This window comes from Entelurus aequoreus, linkage group LG06, assembly GCF_033978785.1.
Source record: "Entelurus aequoreus isolate RoL-2023_Sb linkage group LG06, RoL_Eaeq_v1.1, whole genome shotgun sequence".
Taxonomy (NCBI): Eukaryota; Metazoa; Chordata; class Actinopteri; order Syngnathiformes; family Syngnathidae; genus Entelurus; species Entelurus aequoreus.
Genome location: NC_084736.1, coordinates 34035193 through 34055551, shown reverse-complemented (window position 1 = coordinate 34055551; position 20359 = coordinate 34035193). Strand labels below are relative to the sequence as shown.

The following is a 20359-nucleotide window of genomic DNA, read 5'->3' as shown; positions in this document are numbered from 1 at the left end:
ACAATACTTATGTAAGACATGAACACTCTACTGGACTTTGAAAAAGAAGTACAAATGCCGTTCGGTCTTCAAGCCGTCCGTAGCGTTTTTACTCGTATGGATTCTTCATTCATCACTCCAAGCAAGGTTTGCAAGTTTTACAATACAACTAAAACAATTCTGACTTACTGAAGCGTCCCATGTGTTTTCATGCACATTTGTACGTGCTATCGTAATGTAATGAAGATAGCATCATTTGCATGAGCTAATATGTTAACACGTTTACGAGTGTCTATGTTACCGCCTGAAAAACGGAATTTTATTTTTTCAAATTGCTGTTCTTTAAATTTCGGTAAATTCCAGACTTTTAAGTAGACTAAGCTTTCAACCAGAAGTACGTTCCGTCTTTTATCTGTCCATAGCGTTTCTGCTCGTATAGATTCTTCATTCATCACTCCAACCAAGGTTTGTAAGTTTTACAATATAACTAAAACAATTCTTACTTACTAAAGCGTCCCATGTGTGATGTCTGTAGGAGTGTTTTCATGCATATTTGTACCTGCTATCATAATGTAACGAAGCTAGCGTCGTTTGCTAATATGCTAACACGTTTACAAGTGTCTATGTTACCGCCTGAAAAACGGAATTTTATTTTTCCAAATTGCTATTCTTTAAATTTCTGTAAATTCCAGACTTTCAAGTTGACTAAGCTTTCGACCGGAAGTAGAAGTGCCATTCCCTCTTTTTCATCTGTCCGTAGCATTTCTGCTCTTATGGATTCTTTATTCATCACTCCAAGCAAGGTTTGCAAGTTTTACAATATAACTAAAACAATTCTGACTTACTGAAGTGTCCCATGTGTGATGTCTGTAGGAGTGATTTCATGCATATTTGTATGTGCTATCGTAATGTAATGAAGATAGCGTCGTTTGCATGAACTAATATGCTAACACGTTTACGAGTGTCTGTTACAACCTGAAAAACAGAATTTTCTTTTTTCAAATTGCTATTTAAATTTCGGTAAATTCCAGACTTTCAAGTAGACTAAGCTTTCTGCTCGTATGGATTCTTCATTCATCACTCCAAGCAGCTTTTGTATGTTACCGCCTGAAAAACTGAATTTTATTTTTTCAAATTGCTGTTCTTTAAATTTCTGTAAATTCCAGACTTTTAAGTAGACTAAGCTTTCAACCGGAAGTACGTTCCGTCTTTTATCTGTCATAGCGTTTCTGCCCGTATGGATTCTTCATTACTCCAAGCAAGGTTTGTAAGTTTTACAATATAACTAAAACAATTCTGACTTACTGAACTGTCCCATGTGTGATGTGTGTAGGAGTGTTTTCATGCATATTTGTACATGCTATCATAATGTAATGAAGCTAGCGTCGTTTGCATGAGCTAATATGCTAACACGTTTACGAGTGTCTATGTTACCGCCTGAAAAACGGAATTTTATTTTTTTGAATTGCTATTTAAATTTCTGTAAATTACTGACTTTCAAGTAGACTAAGCTTTCAACCGGAAGTACGTTCCATCTTTTATCTGTCCATAGCGTTGCTGCTCGTATGGATTCTTTATTCATCACTCCAAGCAAGGTTTGCAAGTTTTACAATACAACTATTACAATTCTGACTTACTAATCTGTCCCATGTGTGATGTCTGTAGGAGTGTTTTCATGCATATCTGTACGTGCTATCGTGATGTAATGAAGCTAGCATCGTTTGCATGAGCTAATATGCTAACACGTTTACGAGTGTCTGTTACAACCTGAAAAACAGAATTTTGTTTTTTCAAATTGCTATTTAAATTTCGATAAATTCCAGACTTTCAAGTAGACTAAGCTTTCTGCTCGTATGGATTCTTCATTCATCACTCCGAGCAGCGTTTGTAGGTTTTACAATAGAACTAAAACAATTCTGACTTACTAATGTGTCCTATATGTGATGTCTGTAGGAGTGTTTACATGCATAAATGTACGAGCTATCGTAATGTAATCAATCATCGTTAGCATTGGCTAATATGCTAACACGTTTACGAGTGTCAATTAGTATTATTAACTTAATTATTATACCAAATAATACAGTGATTGAATTGGTTTGAATAGAGAATAGATTCTGAATCAAATCCATCCATCCATCCATTTTCTACCCCTTAATTCCTTCGGGGTCAAATAGTCACCCCAAAAATCAGATACAATCGTTAGGTGCCAGTGTTGTTAGCATTAGCTAATATGCTAACAAGTTTACGAGTGTCTGTGTTAGCATTATTAACTTACAATGGCATTCTTTTTGTATTGTTTCAGTTTCACAAATTCCTCAGTGAATTCCCCAAAACATCACTGTGGAGTCATTGGGTCTTTTTAGCTGATTGGAGAGCGAGCTTGCGCAGCTAGTGGGTCCATGACCATGACTTCTGTTTTGTTTGATCAGCCGTTTTACTGACACTGTTTGGAAACAATTAAGGTATGTAAATAAACATTTACTAAATAACTGTAAATAACTCATTTCACAACGTATATATCTGCGACTTATAGTCCGGTGCGACTAATACAACATTTTGTGGATGTGAGTCTTATATAGCGGTGTGCTCTTTAGTTCGGAAAATACGGTAATCAATCAAGTTACAAAAAAAAATGCCACCTGCAATGTGGTGTCACACGTGCTGTAGCGTTTATGAAAGTAAACATGGCTCAGATTCTAGTAGGGCTTCTTAAGCGCAAGAATTATGACTCAAGTGTTGAAGTTGTATTTCCATGTGCACTTTCATTTTATTGACAGTTTAGTAAGGACACATATTTATTATTTGGTCTTATTTTAGCACAACTTAAACGTAAATGTATTTTTCGTCAGTTATTCTCGAGTCTCTTCTTATGCCGTACATTTGATTAGTATTTATTTTTCTAATCAGCCTGACCTAAGCCTAAGGTGTATGTGTTAAATAATATGTATGCTTTTATATCATTTGACAAGGTTGTGCACTGTAAGTAAGTTAGATATAATTATTGAATAGGATTCAAATCAAGAGTAAGATGACTAATTCAGTGATAATATTTGAGTGTAGTGGAAAAGGTTAAGAACCTGTGTTGTACTACATCATCAACACTAATATTTCTAAACCAGTATGTTAAAAACCTCCAAAACAATGTTGTCCACACAATAGTGTTGTCCCGATACCAATATTTTGGTACCGGTACCAAAATGTATTTTGATACTATTCTAAATAATGGGGACCACACAAAATGGCATTATTGTCTTTGTTTTAACAAAAACTCTTAGTGTATTAAACATATGTTTATTATTGTAATTTAGTCTTTAAATAAAAATGGTGAACATACTAGACAACTTGTCTTTTAGTAGTAAGTAAACAAAAAAAGACTCCTAATTAGTCTGCTGACGTATGCAGTAACATTGTGTCATTTATCTACCTATTATTTTGTCAACATTATGAGGGACAAACTGTACAAATTGATTAATCTACTTGTTCATATCTGCTTATTTTCAGTTTTAACATGTTCTATCTACACTTCTGTTAAAATGTAATAATCACTTATTCTTTTGTTTGATACTTTACATTAGTTTTGGATGATACCACACATTTAGGTATCGATCCGATACCAAGTAGTTACAGGATCATAAATTGGTCATATTCAAAGTCCTCATGTGTCCAGGGACATACAGTATTTACTGAGTTTATAAACATATGATTTTTTTTTTTTTTAAAAGGAAAAAAGATTTTGTGACGATAAAAAATATCAATGTCATCATAGTAGTATCGACAATATACTTGGTATCATTACAGTGGATGTCAGGTGTAGATCCACCCATGGCATTTGTTTACATTCACTGGTGCTAGCTTTCTGTTAGCTATTGAATCCTCCAACGGTGTGTAGTGAAGCATGTTTAGCTATTCCTCGCCCTCCAGTGATAATAATACTTGTAAGAAACTTTGTCGCTATGGAGGCCAGTATTAGTGATTTAGAAGTAGCTAAAACACTGCCGATGTATGTTAGCTGCTAGCCAGATAGCCATGTCTTAAAGTACCTCTTTCTGAGGGCGTTTCAGTTTTATAACTTTACCTTTATCTTTACTTTTTACACCAAAATGCGTCCATTTTCCCTTTTCTGTCTACACACTGTCTGCTTGTAAGTACTCAGGTGTGTGTGCGCTGCCCAACATGCTCTTATGCTCGTAAAACCAGCAATGTCACCACGTGATGACGCATCTTAAACAAACCTGGTACTTTTTAGAGGCGGTATTGCACCGAATATGATTCATTAGTACCGCGATACTATACTAGTACAACCCTAGAACACACTCTTTTCATCCATGTTGGTAGAAAAGCAATATTTCTCTTGAAGTGAATCAGCATATTGTGAGACATCCAAGGCGTCAACATGACATCACCTGGCATAGCCAATGATGAGGCTACCAAACACAGTTCCAATTCCAGCTCCGGAACCAGCCACCCCCACAGTGGCAGCACCGGCACCGATGAACTTGGCTGCGGTGTCGATGTCCCGACACAGCGAGCTGGTCTGGAAGGAGCGACTCACGACTGACGACGGACGTGCTGGCAAGAGGGTCTGAGGAGAAGAACCAGGAACAAGCTCAAATCCAAATGGACACTCATCATTCATCCCTTCAATGAGATCCAGTAAATTTCATCCGACTTGAAGTTCTCACCTGCTGCTCCACAGTGGCTTCAGGTCTGCTAAAGACGGAGACGGGCCGGGCAAGGACTCTGGACCCCCCGCGCAGCTGCAGGAAGCAGTTTAGTCAGAGAGACTTTCAAATGTTCCATCTGATTTGTTAGCATGTTCTTTGGTAAAAGTCTACAAGCAGCTAAAATGCATAGAACATGAATGAGTGTGGAGAGTATTTGAATTGGATTTTTTAGTATGGTGTTTGGACGTTTTTGTAATATCCACAAAGTTCAGTGACCATGTTTGCACCATGACCAGGGAGGGTTGTTTGGATTATGTCATATAAGTAAACGCTGTGCTATTATTTCATAGTACTTTCAAGGGTCATTGAGCCGATTTACTTTGTCCACAATATGGCAGCAAATATGTAGCATTCGGAGACCGCCTGGTATTTAAGATGAATTTTTAGGAATAATTTGAAAGCCCTCTGCAGTGTGATGCGGTGTTGAACTTATGACATAGTTTGGACACCCTGGCTTTACCTCCAAGTGTGCGCAAACTACACTTAAATCTACATTGCAAAAATAGAAGTCTTAAGCAGGAAGTTATGTGTCGTCTAATAAAATATTGTTCATCCCTAGAAAAAGAGGAATACTGGGAATGATCAGTTCATCTCTTCACATACTGGGGTTGTTTTCTGGCTTAAACAACTAAATAGTTGTGCCCAAAGTTTTCAAAGCAGTCCTGGCATAAGGATGTTCGGAACGTTCACAAAGTCGAATGTTTGAATTTGAATGTGCTTGCGACACCGTTTTGTGGTTTGTTGTACTTTATTCTTTGTAACTGCCCAGAATAGCAAATATCCACCAAATAGCCCAATAAGTTGTATTCACCAAATGTCACATACGGTTTTGATCAACAATCATAAATGAATCTTTCAGCACATACACAATGTTGACATCTATAGTCAGGGGCGCCGAAAAGGGAGGGTGGGGGGTTAATTGAGACGGATTCTAGGGGCCCATGATGGAGGGGGGCCCAGAGAGGCCCCTAATGATGATGAAATTATAATACAGGGGGCCCTGTAAAGATTCTTTTCATGGGGCCCAAAATCCCTAGCGGCGCCCTTGTCTATAGTAATATTTTGATAATCATAAATTTGTCTTTCAGCACATACACAATGTTGACATCTATAGTTATACTTTGATAAACAATCATAAATTAATCTTTCATCACATACACAATGTTGACATCAGTTATATTTCGATAAACAATCAAATCTTTCAGCACATACACAATGTTGACAGCTATAGTCAAGAGTTTCCCTTTAATGTAATTGCCACACCTTGAAAATAAGTTTGTTTTTAACTTGAAAAATTATACTAATATAATATATTGTAGCCCCCCAGAAGAAAACAGTCTGATGCTATTTTTAACTTTTATTACCAATTATATAACAAATTGCACAATTCCAACAGGTTTTACCTCCCGTGCAAACACTTTTGCCCCCATGAGTCCGCGCTTCCCCAGACACACAACAACACTTCCGCATTCTCCGCCAATCACCTTTCAAGCACAGACGGTATGTTTGCCATCAGATGGTCGTTACAGTATGAATTGATATATATGGACTATTATTTGTACAATATTGACAAGTGATGTACCGAAAACTTGACCACCAGAAAAATACTTTGATCGCCGAAAACGGCGCTGCTGAAACGGGATGTAAACAAAACGCACGCCATTGTCTGGAGCGTTGTCAGCATGTCTGTGATGTGGACGTAATTTTTTATATAGGCTACATGTACCCGCGGACAGCCATTTACAAAATGTGCAAATATTAAGAGGACAGTGGCGGCTTTTAGGGAGAGAAAGTCCAAAATGAAAAACAGCGAGCAACAAGCAAGTTGTAGACCTCCATGCTTTTCCAAGTTTCATCTTTTTTGTGGTCTAGAATGATACAATAGTTCATATGTCTGGGAACGCCACAGACGTATAATCCCTGATATCACTCCAAAAATCTGTTGTTGATGAAGTATAGGGATCTATTCCATTGCATTGTTGGATTTTTTACTCGTATCTGCTTTTAGTGGTAAGATCTAAACCCGTTGTGATATATCGCACTGTGTTTGCTGCACAGCAGCCATGTGGGCCCACCACTTTGCTTACTTCTGCTCCAAAGTCACGTGTCTGAATCAGTGTTGGGACTAACGCGTTACTGTAACACCCTTAGTTTCGGCGGTAACTAGTAATCTAACGCGTTATTTTTTATATTCAGTAACTCAGTTACCGTTACTACATGATGCGTTACTGCGTTATTTTACGTTATTTTTGATGTAGTATGGGCTAGAATCAGAAGATCTGAGTGTTTTATTGGAGCGCTGCAGTGTCGTCCTTCTGAATCTCTTGTGTCACAAGCCGGAGGCGCGCTGTGTGTGTGTCTAGGTGTGGGTGTGGGGAGGGGAGGGGGTGGGGGCGTGCGCAATACAACGTAAACCGTTGGCCAACCAAAAAGTAACCACAGAACACTAGTGTTCTGTGGTTACTTTTTGGTTGGCCAAGTCCGCAGGGACCTGGAGGGGGTGTGCCTTAAGTCCGGCTGGAAATCGGGAGAAATTCGGGAGAATGGTTGTCCCGGGGAGAGGCACTGAAATTTGGGAGGGTTGGCAAGTATGAGATATTCTCACTTCTTTTCTTTTGTCGAGCACAAAGAAAATAACATTTTAGTTAAATGTAAGTTGTGTCTTGGATCCAGTCTACTGCCCAAAACAACAAGTCAAATATGCCTGGTTAGGCTTTGTGTATGTCATGTGTGCCCTTGGTGTAAGTAACTGAGTTAGTAACTGAGTTACTTTTGAAATAAAGTAACTAGTAACTAACTAGTTACTGGTTTTCAGTAACTAACCCAATACTGGTCTGAATACAACCTATGGTCCCCTATATCGCCCAATAGTCACCCATAATCTCCATTACACTCCACAATCACCATTTATCAGCTGTGGTTCTTACAAAAATATATTAGGAAATACAACTTAAAAATGTATCTAATTATTGGATTCTTCTTTGCTGAAGGTCATAATGCAAATGATAAAAAATAAACAAGCAAAGACAGAGAAATGGTCTGTTATTGTTTGTGCTATGGCGCCATCTTTTGGACGAGTTTGTTCCCTGCAAGTGCTGCTGGGTAAATGTGAATTCCTGCTGTTAAATGCTTTGAATCGGAAGCGCCTTTTCGTCTTCTGATCATCATCATCATCATCATCCACAGCGTTTCTACTCGTGTGGATTCTTCATTTGTCACTCCAAGCAACGTTTGTAAGTTTTACATTATAACAAACAATTCTTACTTACTAAAGCGTCCCAAGTGTGATGTCTATAGGAGTCTTTTCATGCATATTTGTACGCGCTACCTTATTGTAATCAAGCTAGCGTCGTTAGCATTAGCTAATATGCTAACACATTTACAAGTGTCTGTGTTAACTTACAATGGCATTCTTTATGTATTGTTCCAGTTTTGTAAATTAACCAAAACGTCACCGTGGAGTTACAGTCTGTTTAGCTGATTGGAGAGCTAACTTGGCAAGCTAGTGGGTCCATGATTATGTTTTGTTTCATCAGCCGTTTTACTGTCTTGTTACAGACACCGTTTGGAACTTAAGGTCTGTAAATAAACATTTCTCTGTACCGTATTTTTCGGACTATAAGTCGCTCCGGAGTATACGTCGCACCGGCCGAAAATGCACAATAAAGAAGGAAAAAAACATACGTCGCATTTTTGGGGGAAATTTATTTGATAAAATCCAACACCAAGAATAGACATTTGAAAGGCAATTTAAAATAAATAAAGAATAGTGAACATGCTGAATAAGTGTACGTTATATGACGCACAAATAACCAACTGAGATCGTGCCTGGTATGTTAAGCAACACATCATGGCAAGAGTCATTCAAATAACTATAACATATAGAACATGCAATACGTTTACCAAACAATCTGTCACTCCCTATCGCTAAATCCGATTAAATCTTCCTCCCCGGTGTCGCCTCTGGTATGTCCTTTCTTTCTGCTGCTCGATCGCCGTTCTCTGCTGCATATTTCACTACGTCCAGCTTGTAATCTACAGTATATGATTTCCTTTTCGGTGCCATTTTAGTTCAGCCCTTCTCAGTTTTTATAAGTTACCGCCAATGTTGATGTGATCCATCTTAATAGCTACGGCAGTAGCGTATAGCATATAGCAGTTAGCATACCATGACCCACAATGCACTTCTGCCATGACCCTCCCCCGCCGAATTCTTATTGGTTGACGTGTGAGTGACGATTGCTGACGTGTATGTGTGACGATTGCTGCCATTTGCTTCGTCTCTTACGCGAATGAGATAAATAATATTATTTTATATTTTACGGTAATGTGTTAATAATTTCACACATAAGTCGCTCCGGAGTATGTCGCACCCACGGCCAAACTATGAAAAAAACTGACTTATAATACGAAAAATACGGTAAATAAGTCATTTCAACAATGTATATATCTGCGACTTACAGTCCAGTGCGACTAATATATGGAAAAATATTTCTCCCTAAAATTTAGTGGGTGTGGCTTATATACACCGGTGCAACCTTTAGTCCGGAAAATAGGGTAAACTTGCGTGGATGGAAGTTGTTTTAACCCCGAATATGCGTTTTTGAAACGGTTTGTGTGGACATGTCTTAAGTTTACATTTTTAGACTATTTTTTACACTTTATCAGGCATTTCTTATTTTGACTTTACTATTTTGTTTAAACTGTGAGTGTTTTCCCATTGTCCCTAGTGCCTTGATAGCTGAGGAATTATAATCAGAGGAAGATTACATTTGATATACCCATTTAATATATTTTCTCACGCTCCTGATTTTAGATAGGTCATTAAAAAAATACCAATAACTTTCTGTGGATAATAAACACTTCTATGGTGCCAACTTCACGTGGCGAAGTTGGTAGAGTGGCCGTGCCAGCAATCGGAGTGTTGCTGGTTACTGGGGTTCAATCCCCACCTTCTACCATCCTAGTCATGTCCGTCGTGTCCTTGGGCAAAACACTTCACCCTTGCCCCTGATGGCTGCTGGTTAGCGCCTTGCATGGCAGCTCCCGCCATCAGTGTGTGTGAATGGGTGAATGTGGAAATACTGTCAAAGTGCTTTGAGTACCTTGAAGGTAGAAAAGCGCTATACAAGTACAACCCATTTATCATTTATGCCCAGCTTTAAGCCCCACACAAGAAAGTTTATACGTACCAGAGCAGGAGAAGTGACAAACTTAGCGCAGGCATACATGGCTGGAACCTAAGAGAGAAACACAAAAGTTAATTCGAGCAAAACATGACCTTGAAGACCTCCTGCAGTGTTCACGTGCACTTTATGTCCGCGCCGCCAGGATTACACGCCACTTTGAGATTCGCAGCTTTATATGTTTTTGTCCTTTACAATTGGACCGACCTGGAACACGTGATGAACAAGTCGCATCATAGAGTTGCTATTGAAGAATTTAAAACAATTTAAACCAAACCAACATAATTACTTCGAAGATGTACGTGATTGTTTTTTTAGGTGTTTATGTGCAATGTTATTAATTGTCTCATGTAACACAAAATTAAATTTGGTACCGGCCCGGTACCAATCGATCCACGGACCGGGGACCACTGCTCTACAGGCTTAGTGGCCACATGCGTGGACAGCACCTTTTAGCTCTTATTTCCAAAATTGTGTATACTACTGAATTGGGGTCTTATGGCCGCTTATGTGGACAATTATACAGCCATCTGGTGGTGTCAGAAAAGTATAACATACAATGGAATTTTGAAAAAAAAGTTTAAAAATAAGAATTAGCATGTCACTAAACGTGAAGTACACATTTGTTACTTATGGACTAAGTACATCAGGGGTCACCAACCTTTTTGAAACCAAGAGCTACTCCTTGGGTACTGATTAATGCGAAGGGCTACCATTTTGATACGTACTTAAATAAATTGCCAGAAATAGCCAATTTGCTCAATTTACCTTTAACTCTATGTTATTATTAATAATTAATTATATTTATCTTTGTGGAAACACTGATCATCTTAATGATTTCTCACAATAAATATATATAGAAACAGATAAATATCAATATGCAACATTTTATTTTTATATTTTCTCTAAGTGCACATTTTTCAAATTGAACATTTTCAAATGATCACTTCTAAGACAGTCTTGTGAAATCACAATATCCCATTTTAACTAGCTAGCCACTAACATTTTTTAACAAATCATGAATTACTTTGCACCATGTTTGTACAAATAATAACTCAAGTAAAATACAAAAGTCAACTCTCAAATTTTTAAGTAAATCATGTCACACTTTGAACTGGACACCAAATCTGTTATCTGTTTCTTTGTCAGTTAGTGGGAAGCCTGGCATTGCATGCTGTTAACTAGTGTGTTGTACTCTGGTGTGTAACTCGACACTGCAACTCTGAGTGAGTCTTGCAGATGTGCATCAGTGAGGCGTGTTCTGTGTTTGTTCTTGATGAAGTTCATGTCAGAAGAGGCTGATTCACAAAGATAAGTTGAACCAAACAGGCTTGCAACCTTCATAGCTGCTGCACATACACCACTGTACTTTGCTGTGTCAACAAGGCACCAAAAGTTTGGTGCAGCCTGGTGGGCTTTGAGGTGGAGGTCATTTTGCAGTGTTACAACTTCGATCTCTACCTGTTCAGCATCCAGGCTGAATGTTGCACTTAAAGGCCTACTGAAAGCCACTACTACCGACCACGCAGTCTGATAGTTTATATATCAATGATGAAATCTTAACATTGCAACACATGCCAATACGGCCGGGTTAACTTATAAAGTGACATTTTAAACTTCCCGGGAAATATCCGGCTGAAACATTGCGGTATGATGACGTATGCGCGTGACGAAGTCCGAGTAACGGAAGTTATGGTACCCCGTAGAATCCTATACAAAAAGCTCGGTTTTCATTTCATAATTCCACAGTATTCTGGACATCTTTTGCAATTTTTTTAATGAACAATGAAGGCTGCAAAGAAGACAGTTGTAGGTGGGATCAGTGTATTAGCAGCGGACTACAGCAACACAACCAGGAGGACTTGGTTGGAGCGCTAGCCGCGCTAGCCGCCGACCTCACCTTGACTTCCTACGTCTCCGGGCCGCCAAACGCATCGGGTGAAGTCCTTCGTCCTTCTGCCGATCGCTGGAACGCAGGTGAGCACGGGTGTTGATGAGCAAATGAGGGCTGGCTGGCGTAGGTGGAGAGCTAATGTTTTTAGCATAGCTCTGTGCAGTACGGTTGCTAAGTTAGGTTCAATGGCGTCATTAGCACAGCATTGTTAACCTTCGCCAGCCTGGAAAGCATTAACCGTGTATTTACATGTCCACGGTTTAATAGTATTGTTGATTTTCTATCTATACTTCCAGTCAGGGGTTTATTTCTTTGGTTTCTATATGCAGTTAAAGCAAGATGCTATCACGTTTGCTCGTAGCTAAAGCATTTCGCCGATGTATTGTCGTGGAGATAAAAGGCACTGAATGTCCATTTCGCGTTCTCGACTCTCATTTTCAAGAGGATATAGTATCCGAGGTGGTTTAAAATACAAATCTGTGATCTACAATAGAAAAAGGAGAGTGTGGAATCCAATGAGCCAGCTTGTACCTAAGTTACGGTCAGAGCGAAAAAAGATACGTCCATCGCCGCCTCTCAAGTCATTCACTGTAACGTTCCTCATCTACGAATCTTTCATCCTCGCTCAAATTAATGGGGTAATCATCACTTTCTCGGTCCGAATCTCTCTCGCTCCATTGTAAACGGGGAATTGTGAGGAATCCTAGCTCCTGTGACGTCACGCTACTTCCGGTACAGGCAAGGCTTTTTTTTATCAGCGAGCAGAAGTTGCGAACTTTATTGTCGATTTTCTCTACTAAATCCTTTCAGCAAAAATATGACAATATCGCGAAATGATCAAGTATGACACATAGAATGGATCTGCTATTCCCGTTTAAATAAAAAAAATCATTTCAGTAGGCCTTTAACTGCTCAGCAATGCATGATATGTCCACGTTCATGAAAGGATTAGAAATGAACGACATACATGGCTCAAGCTGATCCAAGTCACAAAACCTGTTCTCAAACTCTTGCCCAAATCTGTTTATGACCTGAGAGTACTTTTCTGCGACTTTGTCAAAAGCCAGCTCAGATTCTACAGATTTTCTAGATTTGCCTGAATAATTTTTTTGAATTTAAATCATAATAAGTTCGAAGAAATATTTCAGAAATATTTTTTGTCGAAAAAACAGAAGCTGAAATGAAGAATTCAATTAAAATGTATTTATTATTATTTACAATAAATTAAAAAAATTACTTGAACATTGATTTAATATGTCAGGGAAGAAGAGGAAGGAATTTAAAAGGTAAAAAGGTATATGTGTTTAAAAATCCTAAAATCATTTTTAAGGTTGATTTTTTTCTCTAAAATTGTCTTTCTGAAAGTTATAAGAAGCAAAGTAAAAAAATAAATGAATTTATTTAAACAAGTGAAGACCAAGTTTTTAAAATATTTTCTTGGATTTTCAAATTCTATTTGAGTTTTGTCTCACTTATAATTAAAAATGTCGAGCAAAGCGACACCAGCTTGCTAGTTGTGGGGAGGCGGGGCCGGCGGACTGACGGCGCCCGCTCCAAGATGGCGGCGAGGAGGCGTGGACGAGCGAGCGGCAAGGTGGGGCGCGCTGGGAGCGACGCCGCAATCAGCATAAGGTGCGTGGAGCGCGCAGCTGTGGACAGTGCAATCACCCTCTCGGACCGTATAAAAGGGCGAGAGACGTGAACATCAAGGGAGGAGACGGAGAAAGACGGCGGACGGGAGGAAACCATCCTCTGCTGCCACGCAAACGACGGCGACATGCTGCTGAAAAGCAGACGGCGGACGGGAGGAAACCATTTATGTGCTCACGTGAGAAAAAAGGCAGCTGCTGAAAAGCACGCGAAAGACTCTGAAATAATAAAGAAGTCTAAACCGTCTCAGACAATGTCTTCCCTGGATGGTCCTGAGAACCCGCATGACAGTTAGGACTGTCACACTAGTAAATAAATAAAATTTAAAAAATAGAGGCAGCTCACTGATAAGTGCTGCTATTTTTAGAACAGGCCAGCGGGCCGACTCATCTGGTCCTTACAGGCGACCTGGTGCCCGCGGGCACCGCGTTGGTGACTCCTGAAGTACATCATATCAAAAGATGATTCTTAGTTTTTATTCTAATTAGGGTCCAATAAGCCCAAATAGCAAAGAGAAATAAAAAAAAGCATGTAAACAAACAGCTTGGGCCTTAAGAGGTTAAATAAATTATTTACATGAACATTAATTATATATATAAAATAAATTAGATGTTTAAACATAAATTATATACATACATATTAATTAAATACATAAACATGAATTATATACAGTAAGTGTCAGTACATAAAATCAATTAAGATATCTATCCATCCATCCATCCATCTTCCTCCGCTTATCCGAGGTCGGGTCGCGGGGGCAGCAGCCTAAGCAGTGAAGCCCAGACTCTCCTCTCCCCAGCCACTTCGTCCAGCTCCTCCCGGGGGATCCCATATATATTAAGATATATAAACATTAATTATATACATAAACACTAATTAAATTGCTGTATTCGTGGCAGCTTTTTCAGAGACTGTCAACGTTCTGAGGCTTATTTTTTCCAATAATATTGAATCAACTTGTGATTTTATGAATCCCTTAAATGCTCTTTGTAACCTCAATCTCAGAGCACAAGATTCCAACAAACATTATATACTGTGTTGACGTTTTACTCGTTTTATAGCGCGCAGCCTTAAAAGTAGATGGCAGTAAAATATAGGAAATCAATATAAATATAACCATGCTTGCATAACGCTGAAGGAATGAGGCTTGTGGAAAGTAAACATGGGTCAAGTTGACCAAGGTTAGTTAATCCAGGTCTGGGTGGAGCTCAGATTAAGCACTTAATGCTAAAATATCCTTCCCATCGACACGTTAACCAGTGGAGGATCAATATTTGCAGGAAAAGTCTTGGTAACATTCTCCTTCTTAATTGATTACCATTGATCACTAGCGCCGCGGGAAGCTAACAAGCTAAATAGTGGACAATGGTCTTAGTTACGCAACACTGCCCCTACAGCTTCAGTGCAGAATTGCTCCTCTAACTTTAAAATAATCAAGATTAGGGCTGGGAATCATCCATCCATCCATTTTCTACCGCTTATTCCCTTTGGGGTTGTCTATTCAATTGCAACTCATAAAAACGTTCCAACTGGATTAAGTCAATAATGAAAATGTCCGTGTCGGAAAAGAACTGCGCAGAAACTACGTTTTAAGGCCTGTAGGTGTACAAACTACAGGTAGCCACTTCCAGAAATATTTTACATAATAGTACTTTTGGCTTACATATACACAGTCTTAGTCAAAAGTGTACATACACTTGTAAAGAACATAATGTCATGGCTTTCTTGAGTTTCCAATCATTTCTACAACTCTTATTTTTTATGTGATAGAGAGATTGGAGCACATACTTGTTGGTCACAAAAAACATTCATGAAGTTTGCTTCTTTTATGAATCTATTATGGGTCTACTGAAAATGTGAGCAAATCTGCTGGGTCAAACGTATACATACAGCAATGTTAATATTTGCTTACATGTTCCTTGGCAAGTTTCACTGCAATAAGGCGCTTTTGGTAGCCATCCACAAGCTTCTAGCAACACATGGACAAAGATAAGACCTTCTGGAAAAAAGTTCTGTGGTCAGATGAAACAAAAATGGAGCTGTTTGGCCAAAATACCCAGCAATATATTTGGAGGAGAAAAGGTGAGGCCTTTAATCCCAGGAACACCATTCTTACTGTCAAAGCATGGTGGTGGTAGTATTATGCTCTGGGCCTGTTTTGCTGCCATTAGAACTGGTGCTTTACAGAGAGTAAATGGGACAATGAAAAAGGAGGATTACCTCCAAATTCTTCAGGACAACCTAAAATCATCAGCCCGGAGGTTGGGTCTTGGGCGCTATTGGGTGTTCCAACAGGACAATGACCCCCAAACACACATCAAAAGTGGTAAAGGAATGGCTAAATCAGGCTAGCATGAAGGTTTTAGAATGGCCTTCCCAAAGTCCTGACTTAAACGTGTGGACAATGCTGAAGAAACAAGTCCATGTCAGAAAACCAACACATTTAGCTGAACTGCCACCAATTTTGTCAAGAGGAGTGGTCAAAAATTCAAGCAGAAGCTTGTAGATGGTTACCAAAAGCGCCTTATTGCAGTGAAACTTGCCAAGGTACATGTAAGCAAATATTAACATTGCTGTATGTATACTTTTCACCCAGCAGATTTGGTCACATTTTCAGTAGACCCATAATAAATTCATAAAAGAAGCAAACTTCATGAATGTTTTTTGTGACCAACAAGTATGTGCTCCAATCACTATCACAAAAAAAATAAAAGTTGTAGAAATTATTTATTTAGAAATTATTGGAAACTCAAGACAGTCATGACATTATGTTCTTTACGTCCTGCTCAGTGGCCTTGTGGTTAGAGTGTCCGCCCTGAGATGGGTAGGTTGTGAGTTCAAACCCCGGCCGAGTCATACCAAAGACTATAAAAATGGGAGCTGTCACGCCAAATTTCTTCCCCCTACAAAAACCCCCCATTTACTTCCGTGGTCATGTTTCCTCTTACGTCATTGACAGCGATCAATAGCACTTCGGCTTTGACTGCCCGCCGCTGGAAGGATACTTCGTCTTTGACAGCTGCTGGAATCTGAAGAAATCGATTATTGTTTGTTTTTTGTACAGGCGCAAAACAAGACAGCCGCGTGCCGGTTAAGGACCCCCGGCAACTTTGTGATTTTATTGGACGCAGCCCCGGAAGTAAATGGGGGGGGGTTGTAGGGGGAAGAAAGTTGGCATGACAGAGCCATTACCTCCCTGCACTCAGCATCAAGGGTTGGAACTGGGGGTTATATCACTAAAAATTATTCCTGGGCACGGCCACCGCTACTGCTGCCCACTGCTCCCCTCACCTCCCAGGGGGTGATCAAGGGTGATGGGTCAAATGCAGAGAATAATTTCGCCACACCTAGTGTGTGTGTGGCAACCATGGGTAATTTAACTTTTTTTTACAAGTGTATGTAAACTTTTGACCACCACTGTAAATATTAGCATTTTTGTTCTCATGCGTATACACTTTTGGTTTTTGTACGCCCAACTTTGACAACAATTTATGCCAAAAGTCTGCCCCGGTTTTTTGTACACAGCCTCAGTTAAAGCATGTTGAAACCGGACTTACACTTGAATAGGTGCTTCTTTTATTAGTACAAATGCAAAATAATCCACCTTGGGGCCAAAGAGAGTTGAGAGTGCAGTCACTTTGGTAAAGAAGGTGAGAAACACTATTGGATTTAAGGGTAAATTCATAGAAAAGATAAATCAATGCATTTTATTTGTGTATTCATGTGTATATATGAATTGAAGGAGTTACTAATATAAATATTTAAACCAGTCAAATGTATGCCAACAAAACATCCACATTTAAGTCATTTAGTGTAGTGTACTAGGGCTGGGCGATAAAACCATAATTATATATCGTGGTAGACACGTCATCGAAATCAATAAAAAATACATTTGATAAAACGTTGAATATTTATATCTCTTCTTTGTGGGGAAAAACAGCGAAAGTATGGGAGCAAGGTTGGTTGCATGAACAAAAGACACTCTGGTAACAGAGCAACGCAGGAAGTGATCACGTGACACGCCAACATCCAATCAGATGACAGTATCAACCATCACGTTTAGTTGTCTCTCTCTTGAGTAAGAAGACAGAATGGTACTTTTGGGGATTTTTTCCCCAAAGGGGATCGTGGTCGGACCAATGTGGTCTGTAAACGATGGCCAATATCGCACCGCCTGAGCTCACCCTTTAGAGCACAGCTGTGACTTCCTGCCACTAAACCTGCAGACAATACTTCTCAGGTTTACATTTCCTTACACTTTATGCAGCATTTCTTACATATTCTTTATTCTTGCATCTTCATTTTTAATATTTTGTTTACGTTGAGTGTTTTCCATGCTTGTGTTGACATTTCCTTTCTGTCTTGATAGCCAAGGAATTCAATTTGGAGGAAGATTACATTTCAAATAAAATATATTATTCTCAAGCTCGTTATTTTCCATAAGTCATTAAAAAAATCGATATGACCCATATAAAACAAATATTGTGAATCAGTTTTCAGCAATATCGCCCAGCCTTGAATAATTAATCATATTACATGTTGTTTTCTAGACATGAATATAATTTGTACACATTAATATTTAAAACAAGTAATGTTAATGAGAATGACAGATTTATTTGGAACCTTGCAGGAAGCTAACAATGCTAACTGCTCTGTCAAGCTAACTAGCTGAAGGTCAACATGAGCCACTAAAGACGAGGCCTTCAAATGGTGCCGGGTGCAGATCCATTAAAGGTTCACACTTAGCGCCATGAGATGTACACATCTATTATTCACGTCAAGGCAGAAAGTGTGTGAATGAGCTGAAGGCCTGCCGGCAGACATTTTGTGTCAAAGTAGTTGAGCAGATTAGGGTAACGCAACTGACTGACATTTGCATATTCATACACACAAACAGACATTTAACACATTTATGCAGAAAAGTAATATTAAGATGTGACATTGACTGCTAAGCTGGCTAGCGTTAGCTCCAGCAGCCTTCCTGACAGCTCGCACGGCGAACCAATAACATCCCCCACACACACACGCATGAAATATCCTACTAACGCGGTTATATGTGTATAATAAGCACATTGGAGATTATATTACCGGTGATTTAGGCTTCGGGAGGGTCCGGGACGTCGGCTTTCGCACTCACTTATGGTCTAAGCACGTAGAAGGAGACCACTTGTCACCTTGTCATTTATAAGCGCAGCGGCTACGTCCTCGTCGCTCATTGGCCGCAGCCTCGCGCTAAATCATACGTCATCATATCACTTCCGTTACTCCAACCTATTAAATTGGAGTTTGTTGAACTGAAGTATCTCATTGGGTCAGTTACATGAAAGGGGCGGGATCGAGTGAGCATTAACTAATATAATTGGATAGTCTTGCCGGGGGTGACGACGACTGACCTTTTTTTTTCTTTTTATATTTATTTATAGTTACCCGTTTTAATAGTGGGTTTGAATGTAAAAACGAACGAATTATTCTTCTTTTTTTAAAATTATTTATAAACCTTTATTTATAAATGTCAACATTTACAAACAGTTGAGAAATAATAATCAAAGTAGGTACAAAAACAGTACAAAACAGCACCAGGGCGTTGTAAATTCAAAGTAACTAAAATAGAATGCAATATATATATATATATATATATATAAAACAAACAAAGTGCAAAGCCATAGGCTCACACAATTTCAGTAAATAACTTACATTTGGAACACAGCATCATCGTTTTCACAGCTTTTTGGTTGTTAGAGGTAAAGAGTGTTTTAACGCAGAGTTCTAATTCTTTTTTAAAGGCACAAAAAACAGGTCGGGTATTGAGAAACTTACATTTATGAATATAAAACTTAGCCAATAGTATTCCTTTTCATTTTTTTTAATACAGTGTAAAAACCAAATAGCACATATTTAAAACAAAGCACAAATTTGTCATGAATATTGTACAGGATGACCACGAGACTGACCTTTCAAACACGTCCCGTGTCCGAGCCTGCTTCCGGGTAAAATACAGGAAGTCCCGCCTACAAGTTTAGGGTTTTTAATTTGAACATAAATGGTTAATAAACGAAAGGCATGAATATGTAAGTTGGAAAACGCAAACAATACAAGAGGAAAAATAAAGTGAGGTCAACTGCAACCATCGGTCAAAATTATTGATCGTATGACTGAGTTGCCATGACTAAAGTCGACACTAGAGGGCGACATTTAATCATCTTTAGTCTTTGTACACTCATCATCAATGTTAAGGAATGCTAAATGATTTATTATAAAAGATCAATAATACACTGTTGGTTGATATTCCTCATTTAAATTTTTCTCTAGTCTTTATATTTAAATGTAAATTAAATGTATATCCCACGAAAGCCTCACCAATCCACTTCTCCATTAAATACACTGGTGGTCAAAAGTGTACATACACTTGTAAAGAACATAATGTCATGGCTGTCTTGAGTTTCCAATAATTTCTAAAACTCTTATTTTTTGTGATAGAGTGATTGGAGCACATACTTGTTGGTCACAAAAAACATTCATGAAGTTTGCTTCTTTTATGAATTTATTATGGGTCTACTGAAAATGTGAGCAAATCTGCTGGGTGAAAAGTATACATACAGCAATGTTAATATTTGCTTACATGTCCCTTGGCAAGTTTCACTGCAATAAGGCGCTTTTGGTAGCCATCCACAAGTTTCTGCTTGAATTTTTGACCACTCCTCTTGACAAAATTGGTGTAGTTCAGCTAAATGTGTTGGTTTTCTGACATGGACTTGTTTCTTCAGCATTGTCCACACGTTTGTGTCTGTCTATCTGTGTTGGCCCTGCGATGGGGTGGCGACTTGTCCAGGGTGTACCCCGCCTTCCGCCCGAATGCAGATGAGATAGGCTCCAGCGACCCCCCGCGGTAGGAAATGGATGGATGGATGGATGTAAGCCAATGTAGT

General features: G+C 38.9%; 1 protein-coding gene across 1 annotated transcript in view; it reads right to left on the bottom strand.

Annotated features, from left to right (window-relative positions):
* The window catches only part of LOC133652156 (ATP synthase F(0) complex subunit C3, mitochondrial-like), a 19019-nt gene extending 384 nt beyond the window's left edge, over window positions 1–18635 (bottom strand). The window contains exons 1-4 of the mRNA XM_062050585.1: window positions 18522–18635; window positions 9896–9943; window positions 4662–4736; window positions 4383–4561 (exon numbers count right to left, since the gene is read on the bottom strand). Coding sequence (XP_061906569.1) covers window positions 4383–4561; window positions 4662–4736; window positions 9896–9934 — 293 coding nt within the window. The 5' untranslated portion in view covers window positions 9935–9943; window positions 18522–18635. The remainder of the gene's footprint in view (window positions 1–4382; window positions 4562–4661; window positions 4737–9895; window positions 9944–18521) is intronic.
* Window positions 18636–20359: the final 1724 nt, after the last annotated feature.